The following is a 19750-nucleotide window of genomic DNA, read 5'->3' as shown; positions in this document are numbered from 1 at the left end:
TTAACCACTGCGCCACGACGGGAACTCTGGGGGGTGCAATTTTAAAAAGTATTTTTTATATTCCTTTTCTAATATTTCATTGTTAGTATTCAGAAATGTAACTGATTTCTGAATATTAATCTTGTATCCTGCTACTTTGCTGAATTCATTGGGCAGTTGAAGTAGTTTTTGTGTGGAGTGCTTAGGGGTTTTCTATATGCATATAGTGATAATTTTACCTCTTCTAATTTAGATACCTTTTATTGCTTTTGTTTCTCTGATTGCTGTGGTTAGGACTTCCAATACCATGTTGAATAAAACTGGTGAGAGTGGGTATCCTTCTCTTGTTCCCGATTTTAGAGGGAAGGCTTTCAGCTTTTCTCTATTGAGAATTACATTGGCTGAGGGTTTGTCATAAATGGCTTTTATTATGTTCAGATATGTTCCTTCTATACCCACTTTGCTAAGAATTTTTTTAATCACGAATGAATGTTGGCTTTTCTCAAATACTTTTTCTCCAGCTATTGAGATGATCATGTGGGTTTTGACTTTCGTTAATGTAGTGTATTACATTGGTTTGCATCTGTTGAACTATCCTTGTGAACTTGGGATGAATCCCACTTGGTTTTGGTGTATGTTCTTTTCATGTGTTGTTGGAATCAGTTGGCTAAAATTTTGTTGAGATCTTTGCATTGATATTCATCGAAGATATTGGCCTGTAATTTTCTTTTTTGGTAATATCTTTGGTTTTTGTATGAAGGTGATGGTGGCTTCATAAAATGTCTCGGGGAGTGTTCCTTCGTCTTCAATATTTTGGCAAAGTTTAAGAAAGATTGATATTAGTTGTTCTTTATAGCCATCTGGTCCTGGACTTTTGTTTGCAGGGATTTTTTTTTTTTTTCATTACATGTTCAATTTCATTTTTAGTGATCAATCTGTTCAAATGATTTTTTTCTTTTTGATTCAGTTTTGGTGAGCTCTTTGTTTCTAGAAATTTGTTCATTTTGTCTAGATTGTCAAATTTGTTGGCATGTAGTTATTCATAGTGTTCTCTTACGGGGTTCTTTTTTTTTTTTTTGTATTTTTGCAGTATCCATTGAGACTTCTCCTTTTTCTTTTCTTATTTTATTTGGGTTCTCTCTCTCTCCTTGGTGAGTCTGGCCAGAGGTTTGTCACTTTTTGTTTACCTTTTCAAACAACCAGCTCTTGGTTATATTGACTTATTCCTGTTCTTTTATCTTCATTTTATTGACTTCCTTTCTGATTGTTACTTCCTTCTGACTTTAGGTTTTGTTTGTTGTTCTTTCTCTAATTCTTTTAGGTGGTATATTGTTTATTCGAAATTTTTCTTGTTTTTGGAGGAAGTATCGCTATGAACTTCCCTCTAAGGACTGCTTTTGCAGTATCTCATATGTTCCATGATCATTTGTCTTGAGGTTTTTTTTTTTTTTTTATTTCCCCATTAACCCACTGTTTTTTTTTAGTAGCAGGTTATTTAGTCTCATTTTTTTCTCACTTCTTTTCCTGTGGTTGATTTCTAGTTTTATGCCATTGTGGTCAGAGAAGATGCTTGAAATCATTTCTGTTCTCTTAAATTTGTTGAGGTTAGCTTTGTGTCTCAGTATGTGGTCAGTCCTGGAGAATGTTCCATGTGCATTAGAAAAGAATGTGTATTCTGGGTTTTTTTTTATGTAGTTTTCTGAAGTCTAATTGTTCTCTTGTGTCATTTAGGATCTCCGTTGCCTAATTGATTTTTCTGTCTAGAAGATCTGGCCATTGATGTGAGTGGGTTGTTAAAGTCTATTATTATTGTATCCCCATCAATTTCTCCTTTTATGTCCATTAGTATTTGTTTTAATGTATTTGGGTGCTCCTATATTAGGGGTGTATACATTGACGAGTGTAATATCCTCTTCTTGAATGGATCCTGTTATCTTTAAATACTGTCCTTGTTTATCTTTTTTCTTTTCTTTTTGTGGCTGCATCTGTGGCTTATGGAAGTTCCCTGTTTAGGAGTCTGATCAGAGCTTCAGCTGCCAGCCTACTCACATCTGAAACCTATGCCACAGCTTGCAGCAATGCTGGATCCTTAATGCACTGAGCAAGGCCAGGGATTGAACCTGTATCCTCGTGGACACTATGTAGGAATCTTAACCCTCTAAGTCACAATGGGAATTCTTGGAAACTCCTTCTTTATCTTTCTTTATGGCCTTAGTTTTAAAGTCTGTCTGATACAAGTATTGTGACTCCTGCTTTCCTGTTATTTCTATTTGCATTAAATATCTTTTTCTGTCCCCTCACTTTGAATTTATATGTCCTTTGCCTGAAGTTGGGTCTCTTGTAGGCGACATATTATTGTAGACTTTTGGTTTATCACTCTGTGTCTTCTGATTGGAGCATTTAGTCCAGTGGCATTGGCATGTATTTATTGCCATTTTAAACCTTGTTTTCCAGTTGATTTTATGTTTCTCCTTTGTTCCTTCTTTTTTTTTTTTTTTTTTCTTCTTTGGTTAGGTGACTTTATTTTTATGCTTGTGTTCTCTTCTTTTTTGTTTTTGTGAATGTATTGTTTAGTTTTGATTTGTGGTTGCTCTGCTTTCAAGTACGTTAACCCCTTCCTATATCTGCTTGCTTTTAGACTGATAGTCATATAGGCTCAAGCACATTCTTAAAAAAAAGTCTAGATTTTCTTACTCTTCCTTCCCCACATTTTAAGATTTTGATGTCCTTTTGAACATATTCGTGTTTATCCTTTTGCTCTTCTTTGTGTTTATCTTTGCTTTTACAAATAGTTTTTTTTTTTTTAATCTGTATACTTGCTTATTTAAGTGATTACTTTCCAATTGTCACTTCCCCCATCCTGTATCTTGTTACCTCTTTCTTATTTAGAGGAGACCTTTCAGTATTTCTTTTAGGAGAGGTTTAGTATTCCTGTTTTTTTTTTTTTTTTTTTTTTTTTTTTAGTTTTTATTTGTCTGAAAAAATTCTTTTTCTCCTTCTATTTTAAATGATAATCTTGCTGGGTAGACTATTCTAGATTGCAGATTTTTCCCTTTTAGAACTTTGAATTTATCTTGTCATTCTCTTCTGGCCTCTATCAATTCTGTAGAGATATCAGCTGATTGCCTTGTAGGGGGTTCTCTTATAATTAACTTTTTCTTTTTTTCTACATACTGCCTTTAGAATTCTCTACTTATCTTTAATTTTTGCTATTTCTGTTATGTTTTGGTGTAGGTCTGTTTGGGTTCAACTTGTTTGGGACCCTCCATGCTCTCTGTGTCTGAATATCTGTTCCCTTCTTTAGATTGGGACTTTTCAGCCATAATTTCTTCAAATGTGTTTTCAATCCCTTTTCTTTTTCTTCTCCTTCTGGGACCCCTATTATGTGTAAATTGGCCCTCTTTATATTATTCCATAGATCATGGCTTTCTGACTCCTATTCTGATTGGGAGATTTTGATTGTTTTATCTTCTGGGTCACTTTTTGTTCCTTTTCATTATCCATTCTGCTGTTCAATGTGTTTGACTCAGTTTTTGTCTCTGCAAATGAATTTTCTAAGTTTTCTCGGCTCCTTGTAGCATAGTTCCTTTTTAAAGTGATCTGCATGCTGTTGATAGCTGCACTTAATTCTTCAGTATTTCCATTACCTCCTTTTTGAACTCAGCGTCTGTTAGACTGTGCAGGTCTGTTTCATTCTTTGCTTCTTCAGGGGAATTCTCCTGTTCTTTTAACTGGAAATGATTCCTGTGCTTCTTCATTTTTCTTATATTTTTTCTGACTCCTTGAGTTTAAGGAAAACAGTTATCCGCTGTAGTCTGAGAGGGCTATTTAGAAGCAGTAGCATCCCTAGGTAGCTTGTGAGCCTGTGGCTTGAGAACCACTTTTGGTTTGAATGCTTGCTGTCTCTTTCCTCAGTGTGTGCAGGCCGTTATCCCCATGATAGGGGGTGTTCAGGTGGATGGCCTGCCTGTGCTTCCAGGGAGGTGGGGGCAATGGGCGATGCCTGCAGGTGGCACCTGGTTGTGGTCCCTTGGCAGTGGCATTAATCCTCAGGGCAGCGGGGGCAGTGCCCAGGGCCCTTAGCAGCAGCAGCAGTGGAGTGCATTTGTTCTCATGGAGGTGGGTGCAACAGGTGGCACTCAGTTGCAGGGCCCTCTGTGCTTGTGGCCCTTGAGGTGACTGCGGCTGCAGGCAGTGCCTGGTCACTGGACCACTAGTGGTGGTGGGCCATGCCCACCTCTGGAGTCCAACATGGCTGTGGCAGTTTTCACCCGGCCCCCATAGATGGCACGTGAGCAGAGAAAGAGCTTCCTGTCATTGTCCACCCCCTCCCCTCACACTCCCTGACAGTGGTGCCCTCCTTCTCTTTCGGGCCCAGGCCTCTTCCCACTCTACCTTGGCTGTGGTGCTCTGCTCCCCAGTTCCCTCAGGCTGTTTCTACACTGTCCCCTAGTCCTCTCCTGGACCTGGCCTCCAAAGCCCACGTTTCAGCACCCCAGCCCCTGCCCAGATGTCTCAAGCAGTGGTATGTGAGTCAGTGGTTCTGGTGGTCTCTGCAGCTCCCTCTCTCTGCTTTGCCCTCCTCAGACCAGCTGCTGCATTTTTCCCAGATCAGCCTTCACGTAGGAGGAGGCCTTGAGGCTCCCCCTCTGTCCCCGTTAGGTGGCCTCCCAAGGTGTGGATTCCTTTCCTCTTTCACGGCTCCCTCTCAAGAGTGCTGGGCCCAGCCCGATTCCTTTTTTCTCTTCTTTCTCTCTCCCTTTTTTATTTTATTTTATTTTTTCATTTTGTTCTACCCAGTTACTCGGAGGGTTTCTTGCCCTTTTTGCACGTCAGAGGTCTCTGTCAGCATGTAGTAGCTTTTCTGTGTGAATCTACATGTAAGTGGCGTTTTGGATGTGTTCGTGGGAGAAGATGAGCCCCACTTCCTACTCCTCTGCCGTCTTGATACTGCCTCCCAAGTAATCCTTTTAAAACCAAGTCAAACCTGTTACTCCAGTGCTCTGGCTGCTCCTCCTGACTGAGAGAAATAGCTTCAGTCACTTGCCTTTCCCCGAGTCCATCCACAGCCTGCCCCCAGTTCCCACTGTCCTACTCTTGCTCCTTGCAGGCCCCTCCAGCCATGTTGGCCTTGCAGCCCCGTCTTCCTGTCTGATGTCCTGATGTCCTCCCCACCTTCGCAGTTTCTCCTCTTCTTTCTCAGCCAGTCTAGTAGGTCAGACTGTCTGTTATTAGTAGTAAATGACTTGGTCAAGGTTATCCAATGACAGAGTTACTGTGTAGAGCTTAGGAAATGTGCAAGCCTTTTGTTTCTGCTCATCTTTCTCATTTCCTCGGTGTAGAAAAGTGAGTGTATTTGGAAGTGGAAAAGATTGTTAACATTTTTTAAGTATTCCTCTTGTTCATGATTTCTTGTAAAGGATTGTTGTTGCGTGCTCCCCCTCCCCACCCACCCCACCAACAATTTCAGATTTACTTCTGGTAAAATGCATGACTCCTGCTGAAGCAGTGTGATGGGATTGAGGTCATGCACCTTATACATGGAATTAATCATTTTTTGTTCTTTCTTTCCTGTGCAGACCTTTTCATCCTACTATAAAGGAGGATTTGAACAGAAAATGAGTAGGCGAGAAGCTAGTCTTATTTTGGGTGTAAGGTAGGTGTGTTCCATAAGTATTACGTTGTTCTGAGGCTAAGTTTGTGTTAAAAAGGAGAAAATGTGACAGTAAAATTATCCTTATATTTTAAATTATGAATAGGAGGCAAAGGAGAAAATATCAAATTTTTAAATTTTAAAACTTCAAATCTTGAGTTCCCATTGTGGCTCAGTGGTAACGAGCCCAACTAGTATCCATGAGGATGCAGGTTTGATCCCTGGCCCTGCTCAGTGGGTTAAGGATCTGGTGTTGATATGAGCTGCAGTGTACGTCTCGCAGACGTGGCTTGGATCCCAAGTTGCTGTGACACAGGCTGGAAGCTGTAGCTCCAATTCGACCCCTAGCCTGGGAACTTCCATATGCCACAGGTGTGGCCCTAAAAAGGAAAAAATAAATTAATTAAAAGTAAAACCTCAAATTAAAAAAAAAAAAAAACTTAAATCTAAGAGAATATCCTACTTCCTCTAAGAAAATCAGGCATAGTTGCGATGTGCCTCTTTTTTTAAGAATACAGGGTAATTTTATTTTTGCTTTGAGTGTGAAACCAGTGTTCCTTAACAAGAAGCTGTTAAAATTGAATATTAAAGTTTCAGTGCAATCATCAAAATATGTCTTCTTGCATTATTTTTTGGGCCACATGCACCCATTCAGAAGTTCCTAGAGCAGGGATCAAACCCATGCCACAGCAGAACCAGATCCTTAACCCACTGAGCTATGAGGTAACTCCAAAATATCCCTTATTCTCACACTGACTTTTTTCTGGTTCAGTTTTATAATTTGAAATTTATTATATTTTCAGTTATAACATGGGATCCGTTTCAAAATTCTTTTCTAGTTCCACAATTTGACATGTAGCATATTTTATTATACTTATTTCCCCTTTGTACTCATTTATTGTCTAACTTTGCACAGCTTAGAAAATTAATGACATTATGTGATTACTGTGAGATATCACTTAACACTTTAATTTAAAAATACATCCCTTACCCTAGATTTACCATTATCTGTATTTGTTTGCCTTATGTTCTCTTAGAGCCACATATCTTTTGGGGGTTGGTTACAGTATGTTGCCTGCAACAAATCTTATGGTAATTTAGTCAACATAATTAAGCAGAATAGATGGTAAAGTCCTATACTGATACAGTTTTTAAATATGTTATAGATTAGCAGATTTTTGTTCGTTTGTTTTTTAGGGCTGCACCCGTGGCATACGGAGATTCCCAGGCTAGGAGTCGAATCAGAGCTACAGCTGCCAGCCTGTGCCACAGCACAGCACCTCAGGATCCAAGCCTCATCTGTGAACTATACCACAGCTCATGGCAACACCAGATCCTTAACCCACTGAGTGAGGGATTGAACCTGCAACCTCATGGTTCCTGGTTGGATTCGTTTCTGCTGCACCACAATGGGAACTCCAGATTAGCAGATTTTTAAGGCCACAACACTTTGCTATTTCTTATGCGACTGATCAAGAAAAACAAAAAGGTGGGTGGGGAGGAAGAAGAGGTGAGCTCTCTCACTGAGAATAAATATAAAAAAGGAAACGGTTTTAAGCAGGGGAACCAAATTAGGAAATTAGCTAAATTACTAACTATTCTTGGTCTTAATATTCAGATGGGCATTATTTTTCTTAACCATCTATGAGCCCTCATATCATCATATTCATCGGAAGTGTGAATATGAAACATGTTTTAAACCAAAGACAAAAGTTTTTGAGAATATCATTCAATATTATCCAAGATATTCCAAGTTTGTTTTGTTTGGGCTGCATCTCTGGCATGTGGAAGTTACTGGGCCAGGGATTAAAGCCATGCCACAGCAGTGACCTGAGCTGCTACAGTGACAGCACTGGCTCCTTAACCTGCTGTGCCATCAGGGAACTCCAGGGTACTTTTGTTTTTAGGAGAGAAATTAGTTGACTTAAGACACATGGTTATAAAGCTGTATAAAATTTCACATGGTTATAAAGCTGTATAAAATCGAGCTGTATAAAATCAGTTCACAGACTGATAGCAGGTGAATCTGAGTACAGATACCGGCTTTACCACTTAATTGGGTGACCTCAGTTTCATCATTTGTAAAACAGAGATAATAATCAAGTTTTTACTGCATAGAGTTGTTCCAAAGATGAACACATGAAAGTTTTAGCATCAACATAGCACTTAGTAATTACTCAATAAATACCAGCTAAGCAAATAGGTCCTCATCCTGATTCTGTCGCTGAGGCACTGATTAAGTTACAGCTTTTCTGCACGTCAGCTTCTTCATTTTCAATTCAGAATTAATAACATTTTGCCTTAGTGGAATAATGTACAATATGAGTGGTACCTTTTTTATAAAAGTGCCTACCAAGGACGTTCCCTTGGGGCACAGCGGGTTAAGTAAGGATCCAGCGTTGCCACAGCTGTGGCTCAGGTCACAACTGCAGGGCAAGTTCAGTCCCTGGCCCGGGAACGTCAACATGCTATGGCATGGCTAAAAAAAAGAAAAAAAGGGTGTCTACACAATAACAGGTATACTGAATAAAGGTGGGCCCCTCTCTCTTCCCCATCTCTATCACGAATGCAGAAGCTAAATATTTGCCCTTAGTACATTAAATAGAAAGTTAAAACTTATTTGCTTTCCTCTAGCCCTTTTATTCAGCCAGGCACTGTTGATTTTGTGAAAATCCTTCAAGCTGTGAATACATTGCTGTGGTTCCATTTTCTGTGGTCAGTGAATCCAAATGATTTAGACTATATAAGGAAGACAAAATGGAGCTGACTCTGTTGATACCCTATTTAAAAACAAACAAAAAAATTCTGTATACTACCAGATGACTCTGTATATTTTTACATATGGCATATAGCCTAAAATATTTTACTGAGCTGCCTGAGAAAATTGTTGTTAGACCTGGTATTTTCTGAAACGATGTACGCATTTGGGATTTTCAAGCTTTCTATAAAACTTCTGTGGACGTTTTAAACTATTATTCAATAGACTAGCAGTAAAAAAAAAAAAAAAAAAAAAAAGAAAAAAGAAAAACCACACCCACTCCATTTGCTACAGGTTCAGGAAACACCAGTCTGTTCCACACACCCTGCTCCCCCTACTCCCAATCAGATGCTTTCCAGGGAGCAGTTTGAAATCTCTGATCCAGGCAAAATGGCATTTAAAGTTACATTTTCAGAGTTCCCACTGAGGTGCAGTGGGTTAAGAATCCCAAGTGTAGCGGCTTGAGTCTTCGCGGAGGTACTTGTTTAATCCTAGGCCTCTAACAGGGGGTTAAAGGATCTATTTTTGTTACAGCGTATGTTACAACTATGTCTGTGGTGGGTTTTTTTGTTTGTTTGTTTGTTTTTTGCTTTTTAGGGCCAGAGGCCTATGGAGGTTCCCAGGCTCGGGGTCCAATCCGAGCTATGCCACAGCAACGCCGGATCCAAGCCACATCTGCGACCTACACCATAGCTCACCGCAATGCCAGATCCTTAACCCACTGAGCAAGGCCAGGGATTGAACCCGCATCCTCATGGTTCTTAGTCGGATTCGTTTCCAGTCTGCCACGATGGGAACTCCTTCAGCTACATCTTGAATTCAGTTCCTGGACTGGGAACTTCCATATGCCACAGGTACAGACTTAAAAAAAAATTACATTTTCAATTCATGATGCAATTTTCTATACTGAAGATATATTAAGCTACATTTAATTTTTTTTTTTTTTTTTTTTTTTTTTTTTTTTGTCTTTTTAGGGCCGCACATGGAACACATGGAAGTTCCCAGGCTAGGGGTTGAACTGGAACTGTAGGCTGTGGCCAGATCTGAGCTATATCTGCCATATCGGGTGCAGCTTGCAGTAATGCTGGATCCTTAACCCAGTGATCAAAGCCAGGGATCGAATCTGAATTCTCATGGATACTAGTCAGGTTCTTAATCTGATGAGCCACAACAGGAACTTAGATTTATTTATTGATTTATTTTTGTGGTCTTTTTATGGCCCCACCTGCAGCATATGGAGGTTCCCAGGCTAGAGTCAAATCAGAGCAGTAACTGCTGGCCACAGCCACAGCAATGAGAGATCTGATCTATATTGCAGCCTGGACCACAGCTCATGGCAACACTGGATCCTTAACCCACTAAGCAAGGCCAGGGACAGAACTTGCATCCTCATGGATACTAGTCAAGTTCATTAACTGCTGAGCCACGGCGGGAACTCCTACATTTAATTTTTATATTTGTTTAAGAACTAGGATTCTCTCATTTTGTTTAATCTTTACAAGACCAGTCTTAAGGAGCTTATCTCCTATATTTCCATATAGGAGTTTTAAGGTTTTAGGTCTTACATGTAAGTCTTGAATCCATTTTGAGGTAATTTTGGTGTGTGGTCTAAGATAGGGGTCCAATTTCATGTCTTTGGGTATGACTGTTCAGATTTTCTTTTCCTAATAAACACCTTTATCTTTCTCTGCATTGTATATTCTTTTCTCCTTTGTTGTAAATTAATTGACCATATATGCATGGCTTTATTTCTGGGCTCTGTGCTGTGCCATTAATCTGTGTGTCCATTTCTATGCCAATACCATACTGTTTGATTACCAGAGCATTGAAATATAGTTTGAAATAAAGAAGTTTGATGTCTCCAGATTCCTCTACTTTCTGAAGATTGCTTTGGCTTTTCAAGATCGTTTGTTGTTCCGTACAAACTTTAAGGTTTTTTGTTCTGTTCAATGAAAAATGCCATTGGAATGTTTATATAAGTTGCATTGAAATTAAATCCATACATTGTTTTGGATAGTATGGACATTTTTACAGAATTACTTCTTCCACCCCACAAGTGCAGAATATTTACATTTGTTTGTGTTTTTAGTTTATTTCATCAGTGTATTCCAGTTTTCATTGTACAGGCCTTTCACCTCCTTGGCTGAATTTATTCCTGGGTATTTTATTCTTTTTGATGCAATTGTAAATGGGATTATTTTCTTGATTTCTCTTCCTGACAGTTTATTAGTATATAGAAACACAACAGGTTTTTATATATTGATTTTATATTCTATAATTTTTCTGAATTTGTTGATTAGGCCTAACAGTTTTTTGGTGGAGTCTTTAGGGGTTTTTTAAATATAATAATCACGTCATCTATAGGTAATTACGGTTTTACTTCTTTCTGATTTGGATGCCTTTGTTTCTTTTTCTTGATTGATTGCTCTGACTAGGACTTCCAATACTGTGTTGAATAAAAGTGATGAGAGTGGGCACCTCTGCCTTGTTCTTGATATTAGAGGAAAAGATGTCAGCTTTTCATCGAGTACAATGTTAGCTGTTGGCTTTTCATATATGGTCTGTTACGGTGAGGTCCCTTCCCTCTATACCAACTTGGTTGAAAGGTTTGTCATTAACAGATAATTGAATTTTGTCCAATGCTTCTATATCTCTTGAGATGACCATGTGATTTTTATCTTTCGTTTTCACTTTTCTTTTTGGCTGCCTCATGGTATATGGAATTCCTGGACCAGAGACCAGATCTGAGCTACAGCGTCGACCCACAATACCAGACCCCTTAACCCACTGTTTCAGGCCAAGAATCAAACCTGCAATCTGGCACTGCAGAGATGCAGCTGATCCAGTTGAGCCACAGGGGGAACTCCCAATTGTTTAATGTTTGGTACAATTTAGTGAAGACATCTGGTCTTGGACTTTTCGTTGTTGGGGGTTTTTTGATTAGTGATTCAATCTCATTAATAGTAATTGGTATGTTTAGATTTTCTATTTCTTCACGATTTAGTCTTGGTAGGTGTTTTGTTTTGTTTTCCTCTTAGGGATTTATCTGTTTCTTCTAGTTTGTCCATTTTATTAATATATAATACACTTCATGGTAGTCTTGTATTTCTGTGTATCAGTTATAATCTCTGCTTTTCCATTTCTTTTTTTTTGTGTGTGTGTTATTTTTAGAGTCACACCCAAGGCATATGGAGGTTCCCAGGCTGGGGTCAAATCGGAGCTATAGCCACTGGCCTATACCAGTGCCATAGCAACACCAGATCCGAGCTGTGTCTGCAACCTACACCACAGCTTATGGCAACACCAGATACTTAACCTACTGAGCAAGACCAGGGATTGAACCCTCAACCTCATGGTTCCTAGTCGGATTTGCTTCCACTGAGCCATGGCGGGAACTCCTGAAATGTTTTTAAATATCTCTAAAAGTACCTACTTTTAGCCACTGGAGTGGTTCATCCATACAAATTAAATTTTGAGTTTCCAGTAACCACTATATAGTTTGAGTCAGCTACTGTTATTTACATTTGAAGCCCAGAAAAGTTAAGTAGCTTAGATAAGCTAGTATAAATATTAAGTAGCCATAAAAGGATTTTGTTGTTGATGGTGTTATTTTTTCCTTACCTGGAAAATGTCCTAAAGAGAATAATTTCCAGTACTGGATAAATGAGGCTTTACAGGAATAACTAGGTTTATTTAACTTTCTCCTTTAATTTTGTTTAGAGCATAGGCTCCAATAGCCAAGCTTTTCCCATAGGTTACTCATAAAGCTAAATAAATTATGAGCTTGGAAGGGCTTTGAGAGTCTCTGTTGAAAGATACTGGTAAAAACTAACTATTTACGGAACATTTGCTACACATCAGGCACTGTCGTAGCACTTTGTCAGCATTAACTAATTGACATTAGCCTTAACTAACTCTTCGTGAGGACTATATTGTTCTTAGCCCCGTTTGACAATGAAAAAACTGAAGCGTAAAGAGGGTAAAGAATTTGACCAAGGCTGTGGCATTCTACATGGCAATCCTGGGATTAAGCTGCAGTCTGGTAGTTTTAGAGTTTAAACACCTGCTTATGTTTTCCTCCCCCCCCCCCCCAAATAGCTTGAAGCATAAGTTTTCAAACTCAGAATGATAGGCTGCAGACTGTGATTCCTCTATCCTATATATTGTGTGTAGTTTTTTCACTGAGAATAAGGACTCACTTTAAAAGGACCGAAGAAAAGAACATGCCGCATTGAATCAGTGATTTATTTTGATGGTTGGTAAAATAGAGTGACAAGCTGTAATTTCATATTTATCCACAAGATGGTGAAATTCTCATTAGTTTTTAATTTCTCAAAACTCATATAAACCGTTAATTTATAATCTGCATTTGACACTATTTATTATAAGCACTTTAATTTCTTTTTACAGCCCATCTGCCGGCAAGGCTAAGATTAGAGCAGCTCACAGGAGAATCATGATTTTGAATCACCCAGATAAAGGTAGGTAAAATTCCTATTTTTCACAACATGTGGACCAAAATATGCTCTGAATTCCTTTCAGTCTACTTAAACACATTATAAATGATACATAGTTGAAATGGAAATTTATGTGTCATATGTGCTGTGATTTTTCTTCTAAATAAATTAGCCTTTAGATTGGAGTTCAATGACCCACAGAAGTGATGGAGTTATAGTTATCAGCTTTCAAGAACTTAGTCACTGATTTTTGTGTATAAGCACCTAACCCTTGTTTGAGGCTCTTAGCGTTTTTTTTTTTTTTTTTGGCTTTTTAGGGCCACATCTGCAGCATATGGAAGTTTCCAGGCTAGGGGTCCAATCAGAGCTACAGCTGCCGGCCTGTGCCACAGGCACAGCAACACAGGATCCAAGCCGCATCTGCAACCTACACCACAGCTCACAGCAACGCCAGATCCCTAACCTGCTGAGCCAGACCAGGGATCAAACTCTCGACCTCATGGTTCCTAGTTGGATTCGTTTCTGCTGTGCCACAACAGGAACTCCCGAGGCTCCTAGCATTTTAATGGAGAAAGAAAAAATCATGAATTGTGCACTCTTTGATTTTATAAACTGATTTGGGCATCATGAGTTACATCGTGAATAACCTTACGCATAAAAGCACAAGATTTAGAGGAGGTTCTCTAAATCTCGGAATGTACTGTGTCGTAGATGATTCCGAATTTCTTAATTTTCTTCTGGAAGGCTCTGAGCCTGAGCCATTTGTTTTTAACTGACCAGATTTTTAATGTAAATTTATCTTACAGAAAGACAATTATTATAACTTTAACTACACTACAGCTGCTTGAGAGAGAAAGCCCATATGTTCGTTACTGTTTCTGCTCTAAAATAGCAGATGGTAGAAAGTTACCCTGTATTTCAGAAGTCACAAGTGGGGGGCGGAGAGTGAAAGGTTTCTTGGATTCTTCCCTTACAGACTTTCAGTTTCTAATTATTTTGAAAAAAATTAAAAACAAATTTTGGATTCCTCCCCATCCTCACTGACTCTAAAATAAGGCATTCTTTTTTAGCTTTCTCATTTAATGACTTACTATAAAAATGCTTTTCACTAAACCATCTCCTTTGGTTTTGAACTTGCTGTTCTTTAGTGTGAATAAACAAGAGAATAAACTTTGAAAAGAGGTTTTGCTTAAAATTTCTAAACAGCTTCAATAGTGCTAAAAGAGCCATTCAACTAATTTACTTTGCATTATGGGCTTTCAGAGTAATTGACTCAGAAATGTGTCTGAATGCCTCCTCGAAGCCCTCTGTCTCCTCAACGTCTTCTGTCCCTTCCAGGTCAGGTTGTATGCCCTTCTTTGATTGATGGCAGTGGGATCAAGCACTAACATCTTTCAGATGATTGACAAGTGTTGATTATGTCTGCTGGCAAGGAAGTGAACTCTGAAATGTATCTAAAAGAAATGTATTTTTAGATACCTTTAGTAAAAAAAAAAAAGAAAAGAAAACGTCTTTGTATCTTATGAGCGAGTTGATCTGTGCTGAGATTGTATGTTTATCCAAAGTGGGGTTGGTGGCTGCCCACTAGCATCCTCCAGTCTGGCCTTGGGTTGGTAGCAGAATGCAAAGGAATGGACTCGGAAGCAGGAGGGGCAGCATTCTTCTTCTCAGGCGTCTGTCGTCTAGTGACCAGCATGGCCTTGAACATTCCCTTAGCCTCTCCCAATGTCAACTTTATCCTCTACAAAATGAAGGGGTTTATTTTCAAAGATTTTTTTGGATATATTATAGAATGTAACATTTTATGTGGCTCTTCTGTTAATGAAGAACCTGTGCCTTGTATCTCTATTCAGATCAAGTTTTTAACTTAAGAAATATGCTCTCCCTCCCATCCCCGCTTTTTTTTAAGGGCGGCCCCAGCAGCCTATGAAAGTTCCCAGGCTAGGGGTCACATCAGAGCTGCTGCTGCTGCTGGCCTACACCACAGCCACAGCCATGCAGGATCTGAGCCACATTTACAGACTACACTGCCGCTTACGGCAATGCAGGATCCTTGACCCACTGAGCAAGGCCAGGGATCCGCACCCACATGCTCATGGATATTAGTTGGGTTCTTAACCCACTGAGCCACAAAGGGAACTCCAAGAAATAAGCTTTCAGTCAACAACCGTCAACAACAAATGTGTTGACAACAGTAGACACGTGGTCCATAGAATTACCCATTCACTCCAAATTTTAAAACATTTGGAGTTTCAGAGTTCACAGGCCTCTTAAAACCCATCCATATACTCATAGTTAAGAACTGCTCTGGTAGAAAGTGTGGTGACTTAAGGACTAATTGCAACTACTTGAGGGAAAAAATTCATGTATGATGGAGTAGGGAGACGATAGCTCATAAATCTGGAAATTGTCTCTTGAGAAGCAAGGTTGTTTTGTTTTGCTTCATGTTTAATGGGAACAAGATGGAATGGATCTTTTGGATTTTGGATTTTTAATGGGAAGAAGATGGAATGGATTTTTTTGTTATTGTTTATTTTCACTATGGATTGTACTTTCTGATTTCTAGCCTTATAGTAGTTATACTTAGCCAAGGGTATTCCTCACCTTCTACAATCTGTCTCTACAAGAAAATAATACATTTTAAACAAAAATGTCTGATTGTTCTCAGAGAAAAGGCAAGAATATTTGGGAAAGTATAAGAATGGGTAACTCTCAGTCTGGCCTCCTCTTTTTATAACTCTTCACCATATTTGCTTTGGTCGAGGATTATATATAGGTAGTTGCAAAAAACTTGACTCCTCTACCCTTTGCTTCTGAAATTCACGAATATTCTTTCATCACTCCACCCCCAAGTGACTTTTCTGTTGGTTTTGCTAGCAGCTGGTAAAACAAAGCTAGGACTTGAAATGTGTGATCAGCTCTAATTTGTTACATATTTCATTATCAACTTGTGCAAAGAAAGTGACACTAGAAAATTAGGTCTGGGACATGACTGAAAATAACTTTTTTGTAACTAGTTTTAAATGAGCATTCAGATGTGTTTTGGTAAAAAGTAAAACTTGCCTTTTTAATTTACTGAGATAAAAAGTTAATGCGCTAAAAATGTCTCCAGGTCTTTGATCTAATGCTTTTAGAATATCTTTTAGATTATACTCTTTTAAATTACTGGAGAAGATTAGTTGTTATGAAGTCAGCAGGTTGATATTAATGCCTGATGAATACAGAAAGGAAGACAGATGAAGTAAGTTTGAAAAACTGTAGAACCTCAAATCTCTCAGAGACTGTCTAATCTAGTGCTTCTCAAAATTGGTTCATGCCAGGCTGGTTTATTACCTGTGTGACACAAATCAAAAACTTAAATCAGAAGTAAGCATTCAGAAATCTTTATAGTCATTTGACATTGTTGTGACATCTAAGTATAGAATACTGTTGTGTTTTGTAAAAGTATTAGCCTATCGCAGAGCAGAAAAAAAAATTTTAAGTGCTGCTTCACCATAGTTCGAGGACACTGATCTAATCAGTGCTTCCTCCTAAATCTTTCTGCACCATCCTGGGAACAATGCCCTGTTGGCTCTTAAAGATTTTTATTGATGGAGAGCTTCGTGTTTTCAGGGCAGCACACTGATAGGAAGTGGTAACTACTAGAAAGTTCCTTACATTTAGCTGAAAACTGCCTACTTTTGCTACTGAGAATCAGCAAAGAGATTTTCAGTCTTTTTTTCTATGTATGTCCCCTTTCAATAAACATGTAATGCTCTCTATTAGTATTTAAATCAAAATTAACTTAAATATTGGGATGAAAAACAAGTAAGTAATTATACTGTTGAATGGGTTTTCCCTAATTACTCTTGTGTAGAAGAAGCTAAATTTGACAAGGAGCGCTGGTAATGTTACAGTTTATTATAATGTATTACATTTAAAAGATGTATTATAAACATTTAGTAAAGGAAAGATATGATCCCTAAGAGTCAACATGGAATCACCAAGAAAAAACGACGCCTAATGAGTTTTTTTCCTTTTTTGATAGATGTACTAATATTATTTGTTTCAGAGGGCTCATCTTTCATTTCCCTTCGTATCAACATTTTAATTAGGTTTAAGACTTTGTATTTGAGTTAATTATTTTTTGGTAAAAAGATAATTTTTTTTCTTAATTTTCCTTGATAAGTGATGTGATCTTTAAAAGTAAAGAACATGACTTATTTATCTTTATAAACTGTATGGTTGACATTTAAAAAATTCTTATTTTTTTTCCGTGAGTGAATGAGTAAACAAATAGATAAAAAGAAGGCATACAGATAAAATGTAGAGGTAAAATAGTATTGGGAATGAAAGTAAATATGATCATATCATGTCATACCAAAATTTTAAAAGACTTATTAGATTGAAATGATATGACCAAAAAGTATTCTTTTATTCATTCAGAACTCATTTATTTGGAGTTCCTTCATGGCTCACTGGGTTTAAGATCTGTCATTGTCACTGCTGTGACTCTGGTTCCAGACCAGGAACTTCCACATGCCGAGGGCACAGCAAAAAAAAAGGAAGGAAGGAAAGAAAGGAAGAAAGTCATTTATTCAGCTTCTACAATGTCCCAGAACATTGTACTAAGAAATCTTGGGGCTTAAACTGTAAAACAAGATAACTAGATCCTTGTCCTCATGGAGCGTACATTCTAGTGGAAGGACAGACAAAAAACCAAAGCAAGCCTGTTTCAAGTTGTAGTAAGTGCAACAAAGGGTACCGTGGGCTGAGATTATAGAATATGGGAAAGAGAACCCTTTACATGGGTGATTGGGAAGGCCTCTGGAGCATGCTGAAGGAATGAAAAGAAGCTAGCCATCAGAGGAGTGGCTGGAAGCTAAAGGAACTAGCAAGTGTGTTCCTAGGAGGAAATTACTGTGCTTAAGGATTTGCGAGAAGACTAATGTGATAGGGAGAGGCAGCACGAGGTGAAGTGGTGCCTACATTTTAAAAACAGCTTTATCATCATGAAACACTGTAGGACTGAATATTGGAACTTTATTCTAAATAGAGTGGAAAGTTACTACTTAATCAGGTTTTAAGCAGTTGAGTGATGTAATTCCATTTACTTTCTAAGAGATCACTGTTCTTCTCAATCTCTATTTGTACTGAAGTAGAATATACAGGTAGAAGAGTCCACAAATCATAAATAGGTGTCTAAATAAATTTTTACAAACGTACCCATGTACATAGCCCCCAGATGGAGAACTAAAAAATCGTCATGCCCCTGAAAGCTCCAATGACTCCTCCCAAGGTACCTCAACCCTAAAAGGAACCACTGCCTTGATTTATAATATCATAGGTTAGCTTTGCCTCTTTGGAATGTATAGTTATTTGCATGTGCCTGCTTTTGTCAGCATTATCTTTGTGAGATTCATCCGTTTTGTAATGTGGAGCATCCGTTCATTCATTCTCTTTGCTCTGGCTAGGACTTCCGTGTTGAATAGGGGTGGAGAGAGCGGACATCCTTGTCTTGTTCTTTAGGAGACTGCTGTGGGGTTCAGAACTCTCAATCCTGTGGGAGAGCCTCTGCGATATATTTTCCAATCTCTGGGTCACCCACCTGTTGGGTATGTCTGGGATTGCTTATATCATGAAAGTGCCCCTCTTTCTGTACCAATGTGTTGGTTTTTTTTTCCCTTTGTATTTGGGTATAGAACATCTTTTTTTTTTTGTCTTTTTTTTTTTTTTTTTTTTGTCTTTTTGTCTTTTTTGTTGTTGTTGTTGTTGTTGCTGCTGCTATTTCTTGGGCCGTTCCCGCGGCATATGGAGGTTCCCAGGCTAGGGGTCGAATCGGAGCTGTAGCCACCGGCCTACACCAGAGCCACAGCAACGTGGGATCCGAGCCGCGTCTGCAACCTACACCACAGCTCACGGCAACGCCAGATCGTTAACCCACTGAGCAAGGGCAGGGACCGAACCCGCAACCTCATGGTTCCTAGTCGGATTCGTTAACCACTGCGCCACGACGGGAACTCCCTAGAACATCTTTTTTGGTAGCTTCCAGTCTGTGTTGTTGATGGTTATTCAGCAATTAGTTGGAATTTTGGTATTTTTGTGAGAGGAGCTGAGCTTGAGTCCTTCTACTCTGCAGTCTTGAGTCTCACCCTGTTTTGTTTTGTTTTTCTACTTGTAAAATATACTTTATGAAAGCTTGTTGAGCAGTTTTAAGCAGTTCCTGTGTCGGTGCAAATGGTCAACTAGAAAGATCAATAAGTAGGAAGAGGTTAAATTTAAATTTAACAGAGATAAATGAAATGTTCTTTTAGGTCCCTAAAATCATTTGTATAAATATAGGACAGAGACTTGGGAGTATTTCACATGAAAAAGAGCCATGGGAATATATTTGATCTCAAAGCCCCCGAGATTCATCATTGTAAAAGCCACTAAACATAAGCCAGTGCAGTTTTAAGCTGTATTAAAGGCACATGGCATCTGTATAAGACTGACAATTACCACAGTCTTCTATACTTGTCATTCACTTACTCGTCTAATGTTTATTACCCAGCTGTACTGAGCCAGACAGTTAGACCTTGTCCAGCACTTTGTGTCTTTTTCTGGCTGCCAGATTTTGGAGGACACTGGCAACTTAAGTAGTATTCAGAGGAAATGAAACAGGATGATGAAGAGCTGGCAGCAGTGCCCTTCAAGTGGTCACTCATTCATTCAACAAGTATTTATTAAATATCTAATACCAGCCACACAGTGTACTGAACACTGAACAAGATAGCCAAAGACCTTGCCTTCATGGAGCTTGTATTCCACTGGGAGAGACAGACTGTACAGAGGTAATTGGTACATTAAAAATGGCCACAGATCTTTATTTCAAAGTATTTTCTAGTTTTCCTTTTGATTTATTCTTTGACTTAATTGATTGTT

At 38.6% G+C, this 19750-nt stretch overlaps 1 protein-coding gene and 1 long non-coding RNA gene across 3 annotated transcripts in view; one reads left to right on the top strand and one right to left on the bottom strand.

Moving 5' to 3' along the window:
* The window catches only part of DNAJC15 (DnaJ heat shock protein family (Hsp40) member C15), a 74341-nt gene that overhangs the window by 44026 nt on the left and 10565 nt on the right, over window positions 1–19750 (top strand). The window contains exons 4-5 of one of the 2 annotated variants that reach the window (XM_001925120.8): window positions 5559–5635; window positions 12801–12871. In XM_001925120.8, the coding sequence (XP_001925155.3) occupies window positions 5559–5635; window positions 12801–12871 (148 nt within the window). The remainder of the gene's footprint in view (window positions 1–5558; window positions 5636–12800; window positions 12872–19750) is intronic. The other variant, XR_014819532.1, reaches the window with a different exon arrangement.
* LOC146398593 (uncharacterized) lies at window positions 6134–8655 on the bottom strand. Its single transcript, XR_014819561.1, has 2 exons — window positions 6345–8655; window positions 6134–6293 (listed from the first exon to the last, which is right to left on the bottom strand). It is a non-coding gene; the product is annotated as an uncharacterized LOC146398593 (long non-coding RNA).

Source organism: Sus scrofa, chromosome 11 (genome assembly GCF_054392235.1).
Source record: "Sus scrofa isolate SSC_HxYL_T2T_F1_AM1 chromosome 11, Sscrofa_HxYL_maternal_Yorkshire_Landrace_v2.0, whole genome shotgun sequence".
Classification (NCBI taxonomy): Eukaryota; Metazoa; Chordata; class Mammalia; order Artiodactyla; family Suidae; genus Sus; species Sus scrofa.
This window is presented reverse-complemented; position numbering and strand designations above follow the sequence as displayed.